Source organism: Elgaria multicarinata, chromosome 6, assembly GCF_023053635.1.
Source record: "Elgaria multicarinata webbii isolate HBS135686 ecotype San Diego chromosome 6, rElgMul1.1.pri, whole genome shotgun sequence".
Lineage (NCBI taxonomy): Eukaryota > Metazoa > Chordata > Lepidosauria > Squamata > Anguidae > Elgaria > Elgaria multicarinata.
In genome coordinates, this window is record NC_086176.1 from 50,718,123 (window position 1) to 50,737,683 (window position 19,561).

The window sequence follows — 19,561 nt, forward strand, 5'->3', positions numbered from 1 at the left end:
TAAAGAATTGCCAGTACAAGCTTCTAAACCCTTTGGTATCATAGCCTCTGCCAGACTGCTCATAATCCAAAAGACATTAGGCCGCCTTTGTTGGAAAATACTTGGGAAGGTTGGATCATTCTACCATCTGTGGTGGGAATTTCTTACATTCTAGATATTCTAGAGCAAAGTTATGAACTGCTGTGAGGAATCCTCCATGGGCAGGTTATGAGCTCTATCACACCAGCGTTATACTGTGCAATCACTGTGAATTGCATATAAAGGACTCTGAAGTTTTCCAGTTTATAATCTGCTTTGACTGTGAAGTACTCCCATGCATCCTGCTGTAATTGTGCTATAAAGCCAAAAGACACGACCTATTTTGCTACTAGTTTTGGAGCAAATCATTTGTTGTTTTCCGAGTGGCCACTGGGGGCGCAGGAGCAGGATTTGATACTTTTAAGCTTCAAGTTAAACAAATGCTTACATCTGTGTAAGTTTTAAAGATAAAGACATCAAAATTGGCACAGTAATAGATATTAAGGAGAGCTTTAAGTGTACCAAATTTGAATCGGATTGGGTCATTCGTTGATTTTTTATGATTTTTTTACATTTCCCCCCTTAAACCCTTTTCCTGGTATGCAAAGGATCTTAAAAGCGCTGCTGCCCAGGGTGTGATTTAGCTAACAACAACAGCAGCTTTGCGCTGTAGGGGATAATTCAAGGGAAACAGGTATGTGAGATGAAGCCTTAAATGTGATCTTAAGGGATATATCTCCTGAACTACATAGATGCTAGTGACATGCCAAACTCCTTAAAAACCTTTCTTTTTAATTTGGTGATGGCTGCTAAACTCTGCATTGTCCCACAAAAACAGAAGCCTAGTTTACTCCTCCATAAGGCAACAGTTCAATTCAAATGTATGCAAGGTAGAAGCAGAAACAAATCCATCAAACAAAAGAGGAAAGTGTTGCAAGTATTGGCATGGAATCTATCATTTTGAGGATCTAAGCTGTCATTTAAAAAGAAACAAGTTTTAAGTTCTTAAAGGCACAATCCTAGCCATTATAGACAGAAAAAAGTCCTACAATCCCCAGCATGACCCAGCAAGCCATGCTGATTGGGTGGTGCTGGGACTTGTAGGACTTTTTCTGTCTAAACATGCAAAGGATTGCATCTTTAGACTATGACAATATGCTTCAAAGTGTGTTGGACAGGGCTCATGCAACTCCAATATCTTTCCCCAAGTCTAACTGAAATAGAATAAATTATGCAGGTTAAATATGCTTAAAGTGCATAATGATTATAAATCGTAGAATTAAGCTTTTGGAGACCAGAATTTTAGTTACCTTGACACAGAGTTTTGATTTCTTTTAAGTGCAGAACCTACACCACCCTGCTTTTATTATTAAAGTGGACCTCCACCACACCCCTCCAAGAAATGTGACAATATGAATGTCAAGCACCAAATGCTTCAGATTTAATTTGATGTTGTTTGATATCAAACTGTATCAAACTATATTCAAAATAATTGTGTAATAAATGTTTTGCAACAGGTAACTTATAAAGGAGTTTAAGTAATTTTACACTTTATCTTTGCCAGAATTTGAGCAGAGAAACAAATCCAATTGGATTCAGGACAAAGTGCTAAGAGACTCCTGTTCAATATTCTGAGTAATGACTCACATTGCTGGTTTTAGGCACATGTTCAAGGTCATTCCAACTTTTCATACAACTACGCAGAAAGATGTTCTTTCTTCCCAGATGGCCCACGAAGTATTTCTGGCAATATAGTTATCCGTGAAAGCCAGAAGGCAGCCAGATGCCTCCATGAGGAAATGAAATTCCTACTTCCAAAATTAGTATTAGCAACTTCATATCAAATCCAGAGGTAGGCCTTTCATTTGTAAAGGCATTGATCTACTCAGTTCTGTAGCAGATTGTGGAGACTATTTGGATGACTATATATCATTAAGGCAATTCATTCAAAAACAGTGCCCTCTGTTTCAGAAAGTATGGCTAGACAGTATTTATTTAGAATATTTATATACCATATTTCAAGGGAAGAAAGTTCTTCAAGTAGTTTACATACCACAAGGTCACTTACAAACATGGTTCAGTAAAATTGTTTGCATTCTCAGCTGAGGCCAGCTTCTACATGTAAATCTTCCATGCTAGACACAGGAAGAGACTCCCTCCCACTATTCCTTATGTCTAGTCAAGTTTTGTCTGTCTTGGCTTCAACAATGGAGCAAAAAGCAACCCATCTCTGGCCGCATCTGGTCCACCAACCCCATCAGGGATTAGAGTAGATGATGTCCAGGTCAGAGCTGCTCTTGTCACTGCTCTTCCCAAAGACCATTAAGAACATAAGAACATAAGAAGTGCCGTGCTGGATCAGACCACGGGTCCCTCTAGTCCAGCACTCTGTTCACACAGTGGCCAACCAGCCATCAGCCAGGGATGAACAAGCAGGACATGGTGCAACAGCACCCTCCCACACATGTACATCAGGATCCTCACAGGATGGGCCTTGATGGAGTTCCCCACTCCCTCACCAACAGCAGTGGCAGTTATTAGCTGTCTTGGCCTCAGATGTAGGATAAAGAACCATTCCCTAGAAGGTCTGTGAAACCAAGTATGTTGGACCAAGTCTAGCTGTTTCGAGCCACCTAGCCTATTATAGTGCATGGTCTATATTTCAGAAAAGTTCATTTGAGGAATGTCAGAACAGCTTGTCACATTACTTTTAGAAGACACCAGTATATACCTTGAGTTACATGAAAATATAGACTGGTTCATACATAACTTTATCGTTAACTCATGATTTGCTGTCCTACCTTGGGTTTGTCTGACAGATGACTGAACAAATTGAGGGTTGTTTTCTTAATCCCTAGGTTGTTTGTTTCCCCTCTTCCTTCGCCTGCTCTCTCCATGTACCCCAAATGCCTTCGTAGCACTGAAGTACCGTCAGGTATAGCGGCTGGTGGTTTTTTACCACCTTTGTCCATCGCCACTGTAGCCTGGCAAGACAACTCATAAATAATCCATACTTCTGAGTTCATATGTAATGACAACCCATGATTTAAACAACCTGGAGTTCACAACATGACAACAAACCATGGATTCTTTTTCTGGGTTTTTCATGATTAACAAACTATAGTTTATTAGCATTCACAGAACACAGCAACCCAAAATTCCACCACCCATGGATTAAATAAACCATGGGTTAGCATCATATGCAAAGCAGATCACTTCTATAAATCTGCAGCCACAGATCTCCTACATGATACTTCCCTTGGAGATACATTACATTTTCCATGTTGAATCTGCATACCTAATAGTAAAAAAAGTATAGTAGTACTTATTACTTGTCTTCAAAGGGATCAGGCAAAATAAAATAAACAATGAGGTAGATTGCTTTAGCCCAAGAATATAAAGAGGCAACCACCCCAATTACATGTTGTGGCCTACTTCACAAGTTTGCTGTAATGACAAGCATAATAAAAAGTGCAAAGTAAAAGCATAATTGTTTTATTACTTGACATGACAGCTGCAGTGTCAGAAGAGGCAGAATAAAAATAAAAATAAATATATTCATGTATGTATCACTCTAATCTAAATTAAAGAATATAATTTAAATTAACTAGGCTAATTTAAAAATTAATTATGTGACTAAAACTGAAGCTTTGTTTCCCTGGAGAAGAATTTAAAAAGGTTTCTTGAGCAACTAGATACCTACCACATTGAACTGCATTATACAGTTCCTCAAAATCTGAAAGGCCAAACCATACTATTTGTTACAATTGCGGGCATTAATCTATTTCAATCGATTCTGAAGTCTCTACTACCTCGGTATCGAGGCCCAATGGTTGGTAACTTCTGGATAAGAGTAGAATGAAAGAGAAATGGCTAATTTGAGCAAGAACGTTTTAGTTAAGAGCTCCTTGCTGCTATTTCAGCCAGGAGGTGGTCAATGCAATGTATATCAATTAAAAGCTGCAGTTTGTTTTTGTTTTTTTTGTCCTGATAAAACAGAAACATTTAAAAACTTTTAAATGTCACAATGCACCATAAAACCAGCAAGCAAATAAATGGAAACAAATCTGCTTAACAAAGCAGCAACAGCAATAGCTGTCAAGTCCTTTGTAAAGAAGAAGTCTAAAATAAAATCAAAGGATGCAAGAAGAATCTCCTTTGGCAAGGAATTCCAGGGAGCATCACTACTAAGAATGTCTTGCTTTGTACCCCTGAAAATAGAAACTTTACTACATATAACAGTGAGAAGGATAAAAGAAGAAGAAACTTAGGGAACGATTTTAACAGCTGCTAGGGCATGATTCCAGAAGCCAAATCAATTTCCTATATTATAGTTCAATACTTGCTTGATATGACATAGTTCTCTTTTAAAGCATCAGCAAAATGCATAGAAATTGTAATAAAGATGATAATACTCAAAAGAAATAGTTAAGATTATTTTCATTTATAGGTGGAGATGGGTAAAACTCTGAAATAAAACAACCTTGTTTACATGAAATTACCACAATATGCAGACATAGTAACAAATTATTTAAAAAAAATTGATACTGCAAATAAATAATAAGCAAAACCAAAAGAAGAACAGATGTCCCATAGCAACGAAGTATCTTCTGTGTATGTATTATGGTGTTCATGTTACTGGCATTAACTAGGGAAGGGATATATTATTTTTGCACAGGTTTGGCAAATTGAAAAGTCTAACTGATTTACTTTGTTTTTCTACATTTTCTGTACTTGTAGACATGGACACACTATCTGGCAATTTGACTGAAAGAAATGGATCTAAAATACTCTGTGGCATTAAGCTAACACCGTTTACTCTGAGCTATCACCATTTCTACTGCCTTTAAAACCTTCACTGAAATTCTTTTAGCTTTGTGTTCGATCAGGCAGGTCAATCATCTTTGACAAAGGGTCAGGATGCTGCATTATGATTTTAGGTTATTTTTCATTCTGCTTGTCTCCCTTTATGCTGTGTGCCACTGCCATTTTACTCAATGATGCTGCAAAGCAGCTGGGTCCCAAGGAGGCTTAAGAAATAAATCAAAAACTAGGAAAGAAATGTCATCACAAAGATTAGTTAAATCTTGCCCATGGGGTCCTGACCCTGTCCATGGTCACTTGTCTAGCTCACCTAATTCCTAGTCATTAAGTCTCATGGGTGAAAAAAGCAAGGTATTTAATTTTGATCTTTGGGCTAAAACCTAGCCCTAAGCCACGATGACCTAAATGACACTCCTACTGCCTGTTCATCAACTGGTTAGAATCTGTAATTGCATGATTCATTTGTGACATTCCTCAGCCCACTCAATAATTCCACAAAGGCAGTCCTCATCACCAGGACTGGGCAGCACCTTCCTTCTGGAAGACTGAAGTCTAGTTTCTAATGAACATTAACATTTCAGTGCTAATGATAGTTTAACAGGAATTCTATAACATTTACAGGGAGAAAAAGCGCAAGCTACTGCTGCTGCTTTTACAAAAAGAACAAAATAAAGAAATCCCATGTAAATAAGAATATCCTTTCTAGTATGCTTAACAATGTGCTGTTTTGATTTAATAAGCTACTAAAGCATCTTCTGTAAAGAGAGAGAGAGAGAGAGATCTTCCTAGCAAAACGCCTCCCACGATGGATTACAGCAATAAAATAAAAGCAGATAAGGGAGCAATCCTATACAGTGTCTGGGGGCTGGGAGGGGACATAGAATGTTTGGGTTCTCTGGCTCTGAGCTCATAGACAATACCCCGAGCTTGCAGCCAGGAAACCGCTCTCCCTGCCCCTTCCCTCTCCTAGTCAGCACAGAGTGAACTGCAGCAGCTGGCTCTCCACACTCAGTAAACCGAGCATGGACAGGGCAAAAAGGGAGTGTACCCGGGGGGAGGGGGGAGACTGTGGAGGCTTCCTAAGTGCTGCATGGCTTCCCCCTCACTCTGAAACCCCAAGCTAGATAGCCAAAATTGGCCAACTAACCTAAAAAACAGGGTAGGCAGCCACCCTGCATTGGATAGTCATAGGTCCCTGAGTTTGGGTGCTTATGAGTACAACTGCCCCCTAAAATATTAAAAGCAATGCTGGAATTGGTAGGTCAACATTTTAAAAAGAAGGTGTTCTCTGAAGCTCTTGTCAAGTGTCCCCAAGCTAGGCTACTACAGATAATTTTAAATATCTGTAGTAGCTTAGCATCTGAAAACATCCTGAGTATTTCAAGGTATTTTGGACCCAAGAGCACCATGTAATTGTAATATTATATCCAATGTTCCAGGACTTCAGCTTTTGCTTTTTGTGTTCACTTTATGATTGTGAAGGTAACTGTTTCCTATATTTAACATCATACAAATCTAAGCAGCATGTGCATAGGAATAATCTAGTTTAGAGTTTGCCTTAGGTGGCAAGCTAGTCATTACATATCTACTGTTTGTAAATTTGCCTCTTTCTAGCTCCTAGAACGCCAAATCCCAGATTCCCCACTTATGTGAATCAACATGAATATGTTCACATTCTAATATGTGACACTAAATGTACACTGCTGAAATCTGCTTTCAAATCCTAGATTTAGGATCTATTTTATTTTTCAAATCAGGCTTCATTAAATGGCATTATGAAGGACATTCCTGCTCGCTCACTCACTCATTTAAGCCATTATGAAAGTATTATTGATATGTACACATGGTCCCACAGGATATTCCTCTTATTGCTTGGCATTCCATAAAATATGAGGCAAATTCCATATTCACTGATGCTCCTGGCAGTCTGTTAGTGAACACATGCTAGTCCATGATGCTGCACAGCACTAACAGAAGAAGACTGAGCTCAAATGGAATAGAAGCAGCTGGAGTTATGAGAACACGAACCTCCTAAATTACAAGTATTTTCTTCTTCTACCCAAATGCTAGAAATTATCCTAAAATGACTCCACTAAGGTCAGTGGATTTATATTGGTAACATAATTACTCTAGGATATTTAAATAGCCCATTGGTTTTTACAGCAGCAACCAAAAGTTTAATTAAGTTTGGGCTGTATTTATCTAGTCCTGAGGGACTGGGTGAGTTAGAAGAATTTGTAAAAGGAAGAAGACAAAGTCTAATGTGTTGCTGATGTGTTACAACATCAATAACACAGGCCAGATAGATAGATAGATAGATAGATAGATAGATAGATGTGTCATACACACACGACTTATCATGTGTTTTAAAAAATCATCTTTTGTGCATTTTTATTCTTTGACAAGGTATATTCACTGTGATAAATGCTGAATGAATCCCACTCATTTAGAAAAAAGCAACATGTGAAGAAGGATCCTTGAGTGGGTGATGCACAAACCCCTTATAAACCAGCACACTTGAATTTCAACTGTTCTGACTGAAGGAAGAAACTAAACTGATTTAAACACAAGTAAAACTGACTGGGATTATTTGAAGACTGCACTCATATTCTTCCCTGTTAGATGTAGCACAGACTTTGCACCATTATCAGCATGATCCAGACACTACTCAATATGTATAGATAGCACAGTGTGGTGGCACGATATGAACAGTGGCATATATTTGCCCCAATTGATCCTCCAAATGGAGCTTCATTTGCTGATATACCATATGCATATGACGCCTGGCCTGCTCTGTCATAGCAAGGCAATGACCCCATTCCCCAAACTGTGTATCAAATATCCTAGGCTGATCCTACCTGCAATTCATGGTGAATCCACTGGCAATCTGAACAATTAGGGTTTAGGTTTTGCAATTGACACCCAGCCACATACCTGATTGGTAACCAAACTGGGCTGGGAATGTGTTGATGGAGAAGAGTGAGTACATTGGCTGCCTTGCTTATAGACTCTCTAGACCCATCTCTCCCTGCAGTGTGCAGTGAGTGAACAAGATCTGCTTGACCACGCACTCTTGATCACCCAGCAGTAGTGAAGAAGCCCAGCAATGCTCCCTCCCTGAAGCTATGCACTTCATCTCTATGTTCAAAGGGAAGGTTTAAGCCCTATGTTTTGGTATCAGCTTCTTCAGTCAAAATAACCCCTTCTGATCAGTGTACTCAACTGTTTGTTGTTTGATGTACTAAAAAACGCCAAACATTTTTAATTGTGGCAAGCAGTTAATCTACAGCAAGCAGGATATTGCACTATGAAAGTGGTATATAAAAGGCAGGTGCCACACTACTGCTTTATAGCAGTATTGATGTACACTGAAAACTGTTGGGGCCCATTGACACATACTATATACTGCTTTCATAGTACTATATCCTGCTTGGTGTGGCTCTTGCCTCTTATATACTGCTTTCATAGTGATATATCCTGTTTGTTGTAGATTAGGCCCATGTAATCTGTTATAAGGAAGTAACTGCCAATTCTTTTCATTCTGTTTCTTGAAAAAATCTGCACAACTTAAGCAAATTTGTCTATATTTTGTATAGGCAAATTTGCATATACTAACATTAACAAAACATAGTGAATTAAAATATATTGCTTCACCTATTTACTATTTCCAGCCTTCTGAGACCAAGAGAGAAATAACTGGGGGTTTTCCCCAAATTATTTTTTCATAGTAGAAGGTGAGATTTATCAGCATCTATGCCAAACCATCTTAAATATTATAATATATCTAATCTATTTCTTTAATGGGCGATATATCAACATGTCCACCTCTTTCTTTAAGGCACAGTTCATTTTGAGATCTTCCAAATCAACATTTCTATAATCGAATATATCGAATGAGTATTTTCCTAACAAAGTTAAAGCAAGTCTTCTGTAATGTCCACACTGGATGTAAGAAAAAGAAAAAAAGACTACATATTCAGTCAAACAGTTCTATACAGTGCATACTAGTTCACTGGAGCACTAATCTTTTTTCCCCTTAGGGAATTAGATAGTAGCTTTCATAGTCAATACATTTCCGCCATTCCAATATCCGATGAAGCCTGCTCCAAAACCCTCAAGATAAAAGTCATTGGGGAATGTTAACAGCACAACATACTGGAACAAAATCCCTGGCAGTCAGAAATAAAGAGGGGAGACGAAGTTAATGGATTCTTAATTTTATTCTCCATCTCCACATGACTGACAGAGAAGCATTTAAAAATGATGAATTCTACCAACCACTCTCAACAGAGGTTATATTTCATATACACTCTTTCTAGACCTGAAAGCTTTCATCTGTTTAATTGATAGATGAATCAACTAAATTTGTTACCTATTAACAGATGAGAATTAGATTTAATTGGTTGGGTTATTTATTTATTTTTCAAGCTATTTTGGTTCTAGTGTGTTACTGCAAGAGGAAATAAAAGGAAAAATATTAAAAACATTTAATTGTTTCATTTTAACTATGAGTGATGTTTTTTGTTTTGTTAAATCATAAGTTATCTTTTTTTATATCTTAAACAAGAAGCATATTTTAAAGTTTGAGTAATATTCAAAATTTATTTCAATGCAATTAATTAATTAAACCTGTTAAGCGGCAGATTATAAATCAACTATAAATTATTTCATTAGCCAACAGCTCTGATTATTTCTTCTGCTTAAACTACACAAACAGCATAAATATTTTGCAATTACTGAACATAGTAGGAGCAGCAGCGATGCTGCCAGAGACTGCTCTAATTCAAATGCTGGATGGTGTATATTGGTCCTAGATAGCAAAAAAAAAAAAAAAAAGACAGGTGGGAAAGTCACTGAACAAACTGCCAACCATCTTGAGATAATTATGTAAAATATAAATATGAGGGTGAGAAGAATGGCTGTGCTAACAAGATCTACTGATACTTTGCATCAAACTTCCCCAACCTGGTGCCCTCCAGATGTGTTGACTACAACTTTCATCCTCCTGTAGCCAGCATTGGAGGGTACCAGGTTGGGAAAAGCTGCCACACCTAGTTACCAAGAGCCTTGTTCTCCTGAAACCTTCTGTGCAACAGGACCAGGCAACCAGCTCTTTAGGATAAGGCCAGCTGCCACGGAACTTTCCAAATTCAGTAGCTCCCTCAACCTCAGCCCCCTCTGTCTATCTCTTGAATTCCACCTAGCACATTCTGGAGTGCCAATGGAAAGAGAAACAGCGGAGTCCTCCACTGCCCAAGGCTCCACTTGTAGCCTTACATTATTTTATTACAAGAACCGTGCAGTCTTCCCTTCCCTCTTCTATTTCCTGCTCTTTTTAAGGGCCACGCCAGTGCTCCTGCATGTTACAGTGCAGAACTGAATGTTATAGTAAGGAATGGTACAGTCTCCACCCTAAGCCACAATCACCCTAAACCACAATCATAGATGGCCCAATGGTCCAATTCAGTATAGGGAAGTTGCCTATATTCTTATATTATAAAATGAAACATAACTAATAAATGGTGAGGACGTGTAGTGGGAAAGTTGTATCTCTTGTCACCAGTGTTATCACAGGCACTACCAACCACACAATCACAACAGCCACACAATCACATTCCAGACTGCACCCCAAATCACTATTGCGAAGCTAAGAATGGAGCACGTTTTGGTGGCAGCAGCAGCAGCAGCAACATCTTGCCAGCTCTGGGGAAACAGACTCCACAAAACAGAAGGACTTCTTTGAGGCAAGACATCAGGATCTCACACAACTCATGTACAATGACTCTTCCTTCTTCTATGGGAACTTTGCAGGTTTCCAATATAAACCAGCAAAAACAACACTACAGTTCTACATTAGCTCTTCACCACCACACACACACACACACACACTTGTGGTAACCAACCTTGCCTATGTTCACTCTTCGCCTCAAAACAACTTCTCATTACAATGAGCGCGTTCGGGCAAAATACATGTGTGTGGGTGTGTATGTGTGTTAGAGAAAGAGATGGGTAGTTGGGCACGACAGGATGGGGAAAGGGTGGCACAAACGCAGCAGGGCTAACGACGTAAGCCTAGGGTTGCACACGAGGAGGGGGCGCTGGCCAGCCTCTCTTTTGCCAGGGGAAGGGTGCGGAGACTAGATATGGTAAGAGGCGGGAGTGAATGTTAAAAGGCCCCTGTCTATAGGAGTCAATGGCTTCCCGGCCGGTTAGAAGCACCTGAATGTGGCAGGAGATCTCGGAGTCGTCCAGCAGTCGGATGGTGCATTTCATCTCCTGGCTCAAAGACCTGATGCTCGAGCTCCGAAACCGGATCATTTTCATGGTCCTCCTGCCTCCTCGCCTCACGCACTCGCAGGGAGAGAACATGCACCGCAGTCCTGAAGGGGGGCCCGACGACCAGCCTGGATGCCTCGGCCCCTCCTCGCCGGGAGGGGAGAAGGAAGGGAGGAACGAAGGAGTGACCTAGCGCCTGCCTCGCAAGGCGGCAGGCGGCTCAGCCCCGACGCGGCGGCTCCCGCTGCTGTTGCTGGGCGAACATCATGCGGGCGGGGTGCGGGGGGAGGCGGTGGCTTCTGGCGCTGTCCTCCTCGCCGCCCGAGCGTCTCCTTTCGCCTTCCTCGCCAAAAGCAGCTCCGCGTCCCTGCCTGAAGGGGGCCGCCCGCAACGCTAAAGCCCGAGGCGCGCGGCCGGGGCGCGCGCAAGAAGCCGAGGAGCAGCGCCTTTCCTTCGGTGCGCGGATAGCGACGGGATGAGGTGGCTCCAGCTCGCTGCGTCAGGCTTCGCTCTTGTGCCTCAGCATCCCTCGCTGCCTGCCTCCTTCTCGCCGTCGCCCCTCCCTCGGTCAGCCTCCTTCCCTCCCATTCTCTCGCCTTCGCCCCTCGTGCCTTTCCCTTCGCTGCCTTGCTCTTTTCCCTCGCCTCCTATTCGCGTCCTTTGGCACGCTCAACCTCCTCCTCGTCTTTTTCTTTTCCTCCCTTATTTACGCGTCTGCATTTCTTTCTTTTTTATTCTCCCTTCCCCCCCCCCCCAACCCCGTTCACTTCTTTTCCGTTTCTTCTTCCAACCTCGGATTATTTTCTTCAATCTTTTCCAGATCTCCTTCCCCACCCCAGCCCAATTCTTCCATAGCACCATTTCCCTCACACCGTTTTGGATGGTTCCAGAGGAGGCCATCATTACGCAATCACCCCACCTGCCTCATTCACGGAATTTTAGAGGGGTTACTAGGGTTCCAGAGGTCAGGCGCTACTTGCACTACCCATCTTTTTCTCTTGAATAGCCTTTGTGTGATAAGAAAAAATATATACGATGCTCTGGGAAAATATGAGATTGGAAGACATCATCACCTGGAACCCCCATAAAATCACGTGAATGTTGCAGAATAAAAGCCTTGTCTGGAAGCACCCATCATTAGTTTCCATTTATAACCACCACTTCTGCCTTTTTTCTTGCCACAAGAAATCCATTAAGGAAGAAAGCATGAAATAGCTGCCCAATGCCTTTTGATCGGTAGTGCTAAAAACTGTCTGTCTGGAAGCACTCTTTCCTTACACTTCCTTACATCGGGTTCTATTCTTTTTCCTATTCCCTTGTTGGTTTTCTCCTTTGCACCCCTTTCTCTGCATCACATTCCTTTCCCCCCCTTTCAGTCTATCATTTGCTTCAGCCCTTTATTTTAATCCTTCACCTTCTTTCCTCTCCACTGCTCATTTTCCGGGGGGGGGGGGCAGGAGCAGAGGGCCCCAGATCCTTACATTTTGTGAGTTATGATACCTCCCATAGCTATTCTTTTAAAAGGCTATGAGGGATATGGCTAAAACTGGGGGGAGTTACTGGGTGAAGCATAGGGATTGTATTAACCCCCCCCCATCTTCATCCCTATACTTTGAACACTGTTTACCCATTCCTTTTTTTATTTCCAAATAAATCTTTTCCCAGGCTTTTAACCTCTTGTGTATATTTTCCCTTGCTAGGATTGTTTTTAGCCTGTTTACTGTCTTTATTGCATTTTTAAGAAATTGTAAACTGCCTTGAAAATTGTGAATTGAAGGGTGATATAGAAATATTTTAAATAAAATAAAAATAATTCTTCCCTTGTATTATTATTATTATTATTACCGTCCCATAGCCAAAGCTGTCTGGGTGGTTTACAAAGATTAAAACATTGAACATTTAAGAAAACAGATATACAAAATTTTAAAAACATAAAACAGATAATATACCAAGATAATATCCCTTTAAACAAATATTGATCTGGGGTCAGTTAGAAAGCTCAACATATGCTGTTAAATGCCTGGGAGAAAAGAAAAGTTGAAAAGATAATAATGTTGGCACCAGGCGAGCCTCAGAGAGATTGTTCCATAATTGGGGGCCACCACCCTTGTTGCCATCCTCTGAGCTTCCCTTGGAGTTGGCACCTGGAGGAGGACCTTAGATGTTGAGCGTAGTGTACAGGTTGGTTCATGTCGGGAGAGGCATTCCGTCAGGTATTGTGGTCCCAAGCTGTGTAAAGCTTTATAGGATAAAACCAGCACCTTGAATCGGGCTCGGAAACATACAGGCAGCCAATGCAAGCAGGCCAGAATTGGTCTTATATGTTCGAACCTTCTGCCTCCTGTTATCAATCTGGCTGCTGTATTTTGCACAAGCTGCAGCTTTTGAACCATCTTCAAAGGCAGCCCCATGTAGAGCGCATTGTACTCACTTCCTTTTCTTCACCTCATCCTTTCTCCCCCTCTCTCACCCCATTCTTTCTCTTATGCAGTTGCTCTGTGCACTCCAGTAACAGCTGGGCAGAAATCACGCACAATAGGTTTGGCAGCTGTTGGGGGCAGGCTTTTCCCAGTTCCTAAAAATGTCTTGTTCTGCCAAGTGGAGGATGTAAATCTTAATAATATTAGCTCCTTGGCGCCTTTCTTGGCACCCAAATCAGGCCTGGGAGAATAGGGTCACAGCTTCATATTATGAATACTCGGCTGTTACCTTACCAACCTGTGGGAAAGTCAGAAGATAACAAAGGGATGAAAGTAGTGCTTAGCTTAGTACACTTCTCCCACAATGTTATATGCAGGATCTGTATAGTAAATAATAATGGGAGAGATTAATGTACAATTAAACTCCCTTGCCCTGCAAACATTCAATATATACAGAATAGTAAATTAATCAAGGCCTAAACATATCCTGATGAATATAGGCTATAAGACTGAGAGAAGAGTGGGAATGATAAAAAGCTAATTGCCTCTGCCCGTGTAAATATTTAATGCAGTGCTGACTTTGATATACATTACTTCAATCATATGCAAGAGTTAATTGCATTATCTCAGGGAAGAGGAGCAATTTAAGGTCTCCAGGCTGTAGCTGGCCAACTAAGGCTTTTCCTCTGAACCGTCTGAATCACTAGACTGTGTGCAGACTTGAGAAAAATGTCTCAGTAGGCCAGCAACAGGCCACCAGCTTTACATTTCCTGTCTTTGCATAATTAGCCAAACAGACAGAAGAGTGTAGAAAACAGCTGACTTTTCAAGTATATACTATAGGTTAAATCCAACATTGTACAAGTAGACTTCCACACGTACAATGGGAGTTTCCATTGCACTTCCTCATGTGCCTTCCAAATCTACTCTGGAGGGTTTCCCCAACCTCCCAAAATAGATTGGGCAAGCAGGTATACCACAGGGGGGAGGAAAAATCCATTCTCCTGGTTCATGAACACCATTGTATACAAGCCACTGATAGGTGCAGTTTTAAGGTCTTGTTTCCATTGATACTTTACTGTACGACCATGTTTATTTAATGTACACCTCGCCAGAAACTCTATGGCACACAGACAGGATTCATTTACTACCACTCTACCCATCTAGAATGCCAGCTGAGAAACCTTACCCCAGTTATTCATTCTGCCTTACAGCCCTGCACTTTTGTCCTTTTCCACTCATTCGGCCATCCAACTTTCTCCCCTCTTATTGACATACACACACAAAAATACCCAGTTACCACAGTTTCAAGGGGAGTGGTTGTGTGTGTATTTTCCTACTGTTTCAACCAACAGAGTAAATTGGATTGTAAACTGAGTAAACTGGATTGTAGGATTCACATTGCAGGATGCCAAAACCACATAATTATTGTTAATGACCCTGGCAACGAAGATGTTAATGTGGTAATCTGAAAGCTGTCACAGTCATAATGGTCAAGTGTCACACAAGTGCACAACTGTGCAATAATGGCAAAAGAATTAACATTTTAAAAGGCGAATTACAAAGCCCTTCTACATTTCCTCTGGGACATTTTCTAGGGCCTTTGCAGTGGTGGAATTTTCTCTAAGAGAAGCTAACCCGGCAGCCACTTTAATGTATTTTCAGCACCCAGCTAAGGCATTTTTATTCTCCATGGACATTTTAACAACATGTTAACATCATTTTATTATCAGTCTCTGTTAATAATGGCTATTGGCTGTTTTCTTGATTTTAGTTACTTTATATAATAAATTGGTGGGGGGGTTTACTGGGGGTTGGCGTTTGTTTTACTGTTTTATGTCGTATTTGGATCTTATTAATTCTGTGTTTTTATTCTATTAATTTTGTTTTAGATTTGTTTTTGAATGTCAATTAGAAAATGTATTTTTAAAGCATCTAACAAATATAATAAATAAATAAATCAGTTACTTTGACATACTCCTGATGTGTGTATGGATACAATGAAAAAAGGAACAGAAAATGTGCATGAAATATTCCTAGAAGCATGAGTATTCGAAGCTAAATGTGCTATAAGCAATTTCACACAAAATCTAACAGGTAAACCATGGGGGTGCCTATACAGCACCACATTGATATCTGAGTTTGGGGGGTGCGGTGGGAGAAGCCTGTTGTGGCTGCAAGTTGGCAGCAGCACTGAGCAGCAGCACTGAGCAGCCACAATGGGGTAAATAGGGCCTATAGTCACCCCCCAGGTCATGAGTCCTACTCTTAAGAAATGGCTACACATGGAATAATCAGATATATTATTATTGTGAGTTTGCCACACACGCAGCAGCTTCAACTCTCATTCTAGTCTAGAGTATTGCAGGGGAAGATTGGCCGCAATTTAAGGAACTTTGTCCACTATTACTGATTTCCTAATTAAGGAATCCCAATTCCAATGAGCCTCCAGGAATCCAGGAAGAAGCACAGTTCAATACAAGAGCATCCTTTCTGTTTGAGAAAGGTGAAAGCAACAAATATGGTAACGTTGGCCTAATCTACACCAAACAGGATATTTCACTATGAAAGTGGTATATAAAAGGCAGGAGCCACACTACTGCTTTATAGCAGTATTGAAGTGCACTGACAAGTGTTGGGGCCCATTGACACAGATCACACACCACTTTCATACCGCTATATCCCGCTTGGTGTGGCTCCTGCCTTTCATACTGCTTTCATAGTGCCATATGCTGCTTTTCAATTTCAAGAGTAGAAATATTAGAAATGCGGAGTTTAAATAATGCTTAAGCAAACTGCCTAAAGGTTTTATAACCTCATTAAACGTGTCACAGGATCCTCAATGTGCGTAATTCACCACAATTGATGGATGCTACATTTCAGTACATTGAACATTTGTACAGGATAAGCTTATAAATGGGCTGCCACCTTTTTCTCATGGAACTCCTGTGGCTTCTGTAAGGCAAGCAGAAAAATAACTGGTGAGGTTTTCACCAGTATGGGGAGAACTTCATTTCTTGCATGTCTGCTGTCAAGCAGTTAGTAAAAGCAAAGTAGTCCTGTTAGAAAAAGATGGCTGCATTACTGGGATAGAACTGATCTTTCTATCACAAGGATTGGCTTAACCATATGCTGCCTATGATATAGCACAGTTGAGCCTAACCAGCGTCCATTTTCCAAATGGAATAAGACTTATGTCTCTCAAGTTGCCTGAGGAAGGCAGACGACCCACAGGTATATCATCTTCTATCACAATAATGCAATGATGGGAAAGTATGTGCTAGAGCTCTGATTCTCACTAATGTGTTGTGGAGGGGTGTGGTTGAAAGTGATTCATTGATTTAATTCATCCTAATGTATTATTCTGGGGGTGTATGAAACAATGTGAATGCAAATAACAGATCAGTGTCTAGTAGTTCTACTCTTAAGATGTTACATTTAGATATTTATCTTATGCATGTTTTCTGTACCAATTAAATATGTTTATTTCACTGGAGTTTGCTATCAAGCTGCTTTCATAATACTCAGTTCTGGCTAACCTTCCTGATGTGGCTGGCTCTGACTCAACTCCATAAGTCCTTGCTGTGTGCTTCTGAAAAGAAAGAAAAAGAAAAGAAAAGGCACCATTAGGTGCAGAACTTTAAGAGCAGCCTGATTAAGATCAATAATATATCCAGCCTGTGCTGGGCTCCCATTCCTTCAATTACTCTAATATTTTTGCCCATCCTTGGCATATGGCTGTAACCAAATTCGTATTCACAACTATTTACATGAAAGTTTGCATTTGGGGAGAGGTTATGTTGTTATGCTTTAGTTATCTGATGGGCAACTAGTGGCAAACAACTCTTAGGAGGCTCCAGCTCAATTGTTTCAAGGAAGAATGGAGGAGAGGAAAACTATAGCCACATGAGGGCAATGGACATACATACTTTTTTTTTCTGTGTCCAGATAATCCAGATTCATCAAAGAAGTGAGTACTTGAGCTGCATGACTTCAATTAACAATGTTGCTTTTTCTACTCTGGGATAGAAAGTGTGCACAAGATAAGTATCAAATAAAGATATTTGTGTATGGTTATTTACAACGTAAGAAAGGTAGAACTACTTGACAATTCCTGTTCATCTTTGTTTCATATACTTACAGAACACCACATTTCTTTTTTATTTAAAGCTTAAACTAAAGCTGTGGGGAAACGATCTCTCAAAATTTTGTCCCCTATTTGTGAGCAGAGAAATTGGGGGGATAATTTCTCTGAATTTCTGCAGGGGGGGGGGATATATTCTCAACGGTTTCTCACAGTTAGGCAAGCTCACCACTAGCAAGAATTGTAGAACAGCTTTGTTCTTTTTTTGTAAGGTTTTTTTTGGAGGTTTTCTGCTGCCACTGCAAGTGACAACAGTATCAATTGTATTGGAAGGTTGCCCCCTACTTTGTATTTACGACATTGCAGGTGTGAGGGGGGGCAGTGTTGTGTCCCGCTCCAGGAAAGAGGTGAAGGTAGTGCTCTGCTAAAATCTGTCTTCCAATTTCCGGAAAGTTTTCTTTCTCCATGAAAGAGGCTTCCATTGTTCTGACTTGTATTCCTGGTGTTCTATAATTTATTTTTGTGGTGTTTTTGAGCTTACCTAATGATTATGAGACAGTCAAGGGTACAGTGTGTGTGTTTTCTTTCTATTAGACATCTCTCCATGCTCTGCAGCCCTACAAGTGGAATATCTCATGGTGTCTTCAGGGGGCTTTAACTGACATGTGGGGAAATGAGGATGTTACAGGCTGCTGGAGAGATGAGTGTACAATGAAAAACAAGACATTTGTACACACTCCTCAGTGAGCTCATAAGCAAGGGAAGCCCAAGAACCCCAAACCCAGCCCATGAGAATTTCTCAAAAATTTTCTTCACCATTGAATTTCTTTCTGAAAGGAATTAATTTACTATCAAATTTAATGGAGGTAGTCAAAAAATGTGGGAGAAATCAGGGGTAGGGTGGGGGGAGCGGGGAAATGATTTTTTTTAAAAAAAAGCACATAACTTTAGTGCATGAGCGTTTGTGCGCTCCTCTTCCCTTAAAAATAAAAAATGGCAGGCGTGACGCCTCTCTTCCTGAGGTCGTCACGCCTCACATGTAAACAGAGAAGGGATCTCGCGTTAATCGCAATGCAAGATCTTCCCTCCTCCATCCTGGATTATCAGGTAGGTCTAGCTAAGGCCACACAAGCTACCTCTGCCCTCATCTCTCTCAAAATATTTGCTTCCATTCAGGCGCAGGAGAATGAAGGATACCTAATACATAGGTGGGTGGTTGCAAGACAGTAGACAGATTCCAAAGATGACACCAGGGCAATGTCGCTGCAAGAAAGCAGGGATATTATGACATTGGAAAAAGGTTAAGCCAATGCAAAGGTTTAGGAATGCAGTGCCAATGCTTTATACGGGTTGTCGCTAGAAGTCTTGATTTTTACACTTGTTTAAATTCAACATTTTGGGGTATTACTGAAATATACTAACGTTTTTCTATACACAAAGGTAAGTACTGCCTTCAAAGACAGTGATTATGACTCCAAGTAATGTTGAAATCTATGCTTATATAAATCCAAGTCCTGGCAGCTAAAACAAAAGATGAAAAGATAAAATGAACTTGTTGCCAAGCCTGTATTGCAGATGGAGTTAGAGTACTTGAAGACAAAAATCAGAGTTAATTTGGGGTAAAACTCTACTGGCCATGCATTTTATCTTCTCTTATTTTACTTTACAAATTAAAGTTTAATTAACAGTGGTGGCACTGTATTGGTGCTAAGGGACTGAATTTCTCATTAAACAGTGCCCTCAGAGAAAAGTTTTCACCTTCTTCAAAGTATTGCATCAGTGGAATCTGGTTCCCACAGAGCTGGAGAACATGTTTCCAGGGTGTTCTGATGTAGGCTGAAGATATGAAGAAGAGAGAGGTTCATATATATGGAGAAACGATAAAAATAACTAAGCCCTTCAGAAACATCACAGTAATGTCTATTATAAAAATATTTGG

At 40.4% G+C, this 19,561-nt stretch overlaps 1 protein-coding gene across 1 annotated transcript in view; it reads right to left on the reverse strand.

The window, feature by feature from the left end:
• The window catches only part of FRMD3 (FERM domain containing 3), a 129,473-nt gene extending 118,164 nt beyond the window's left edge, over nt 1-11,309 (reverse strand). Inside the window, exon 1 of the mRNA XM_063129380.1 lies at nt 11,062-11,309. Coding sequence (XP_062985450.1) covers nt 11,062-11,211 — 150 coding nt within the window. The 5' untranslated portion in view covers nt 11,212-11,309. The remainder of the gene's footprint in view (nt 1-11,061) is intronic.
• Nucleotides 11,310-19,561: the final 8,252 nt, after the last annotated feature.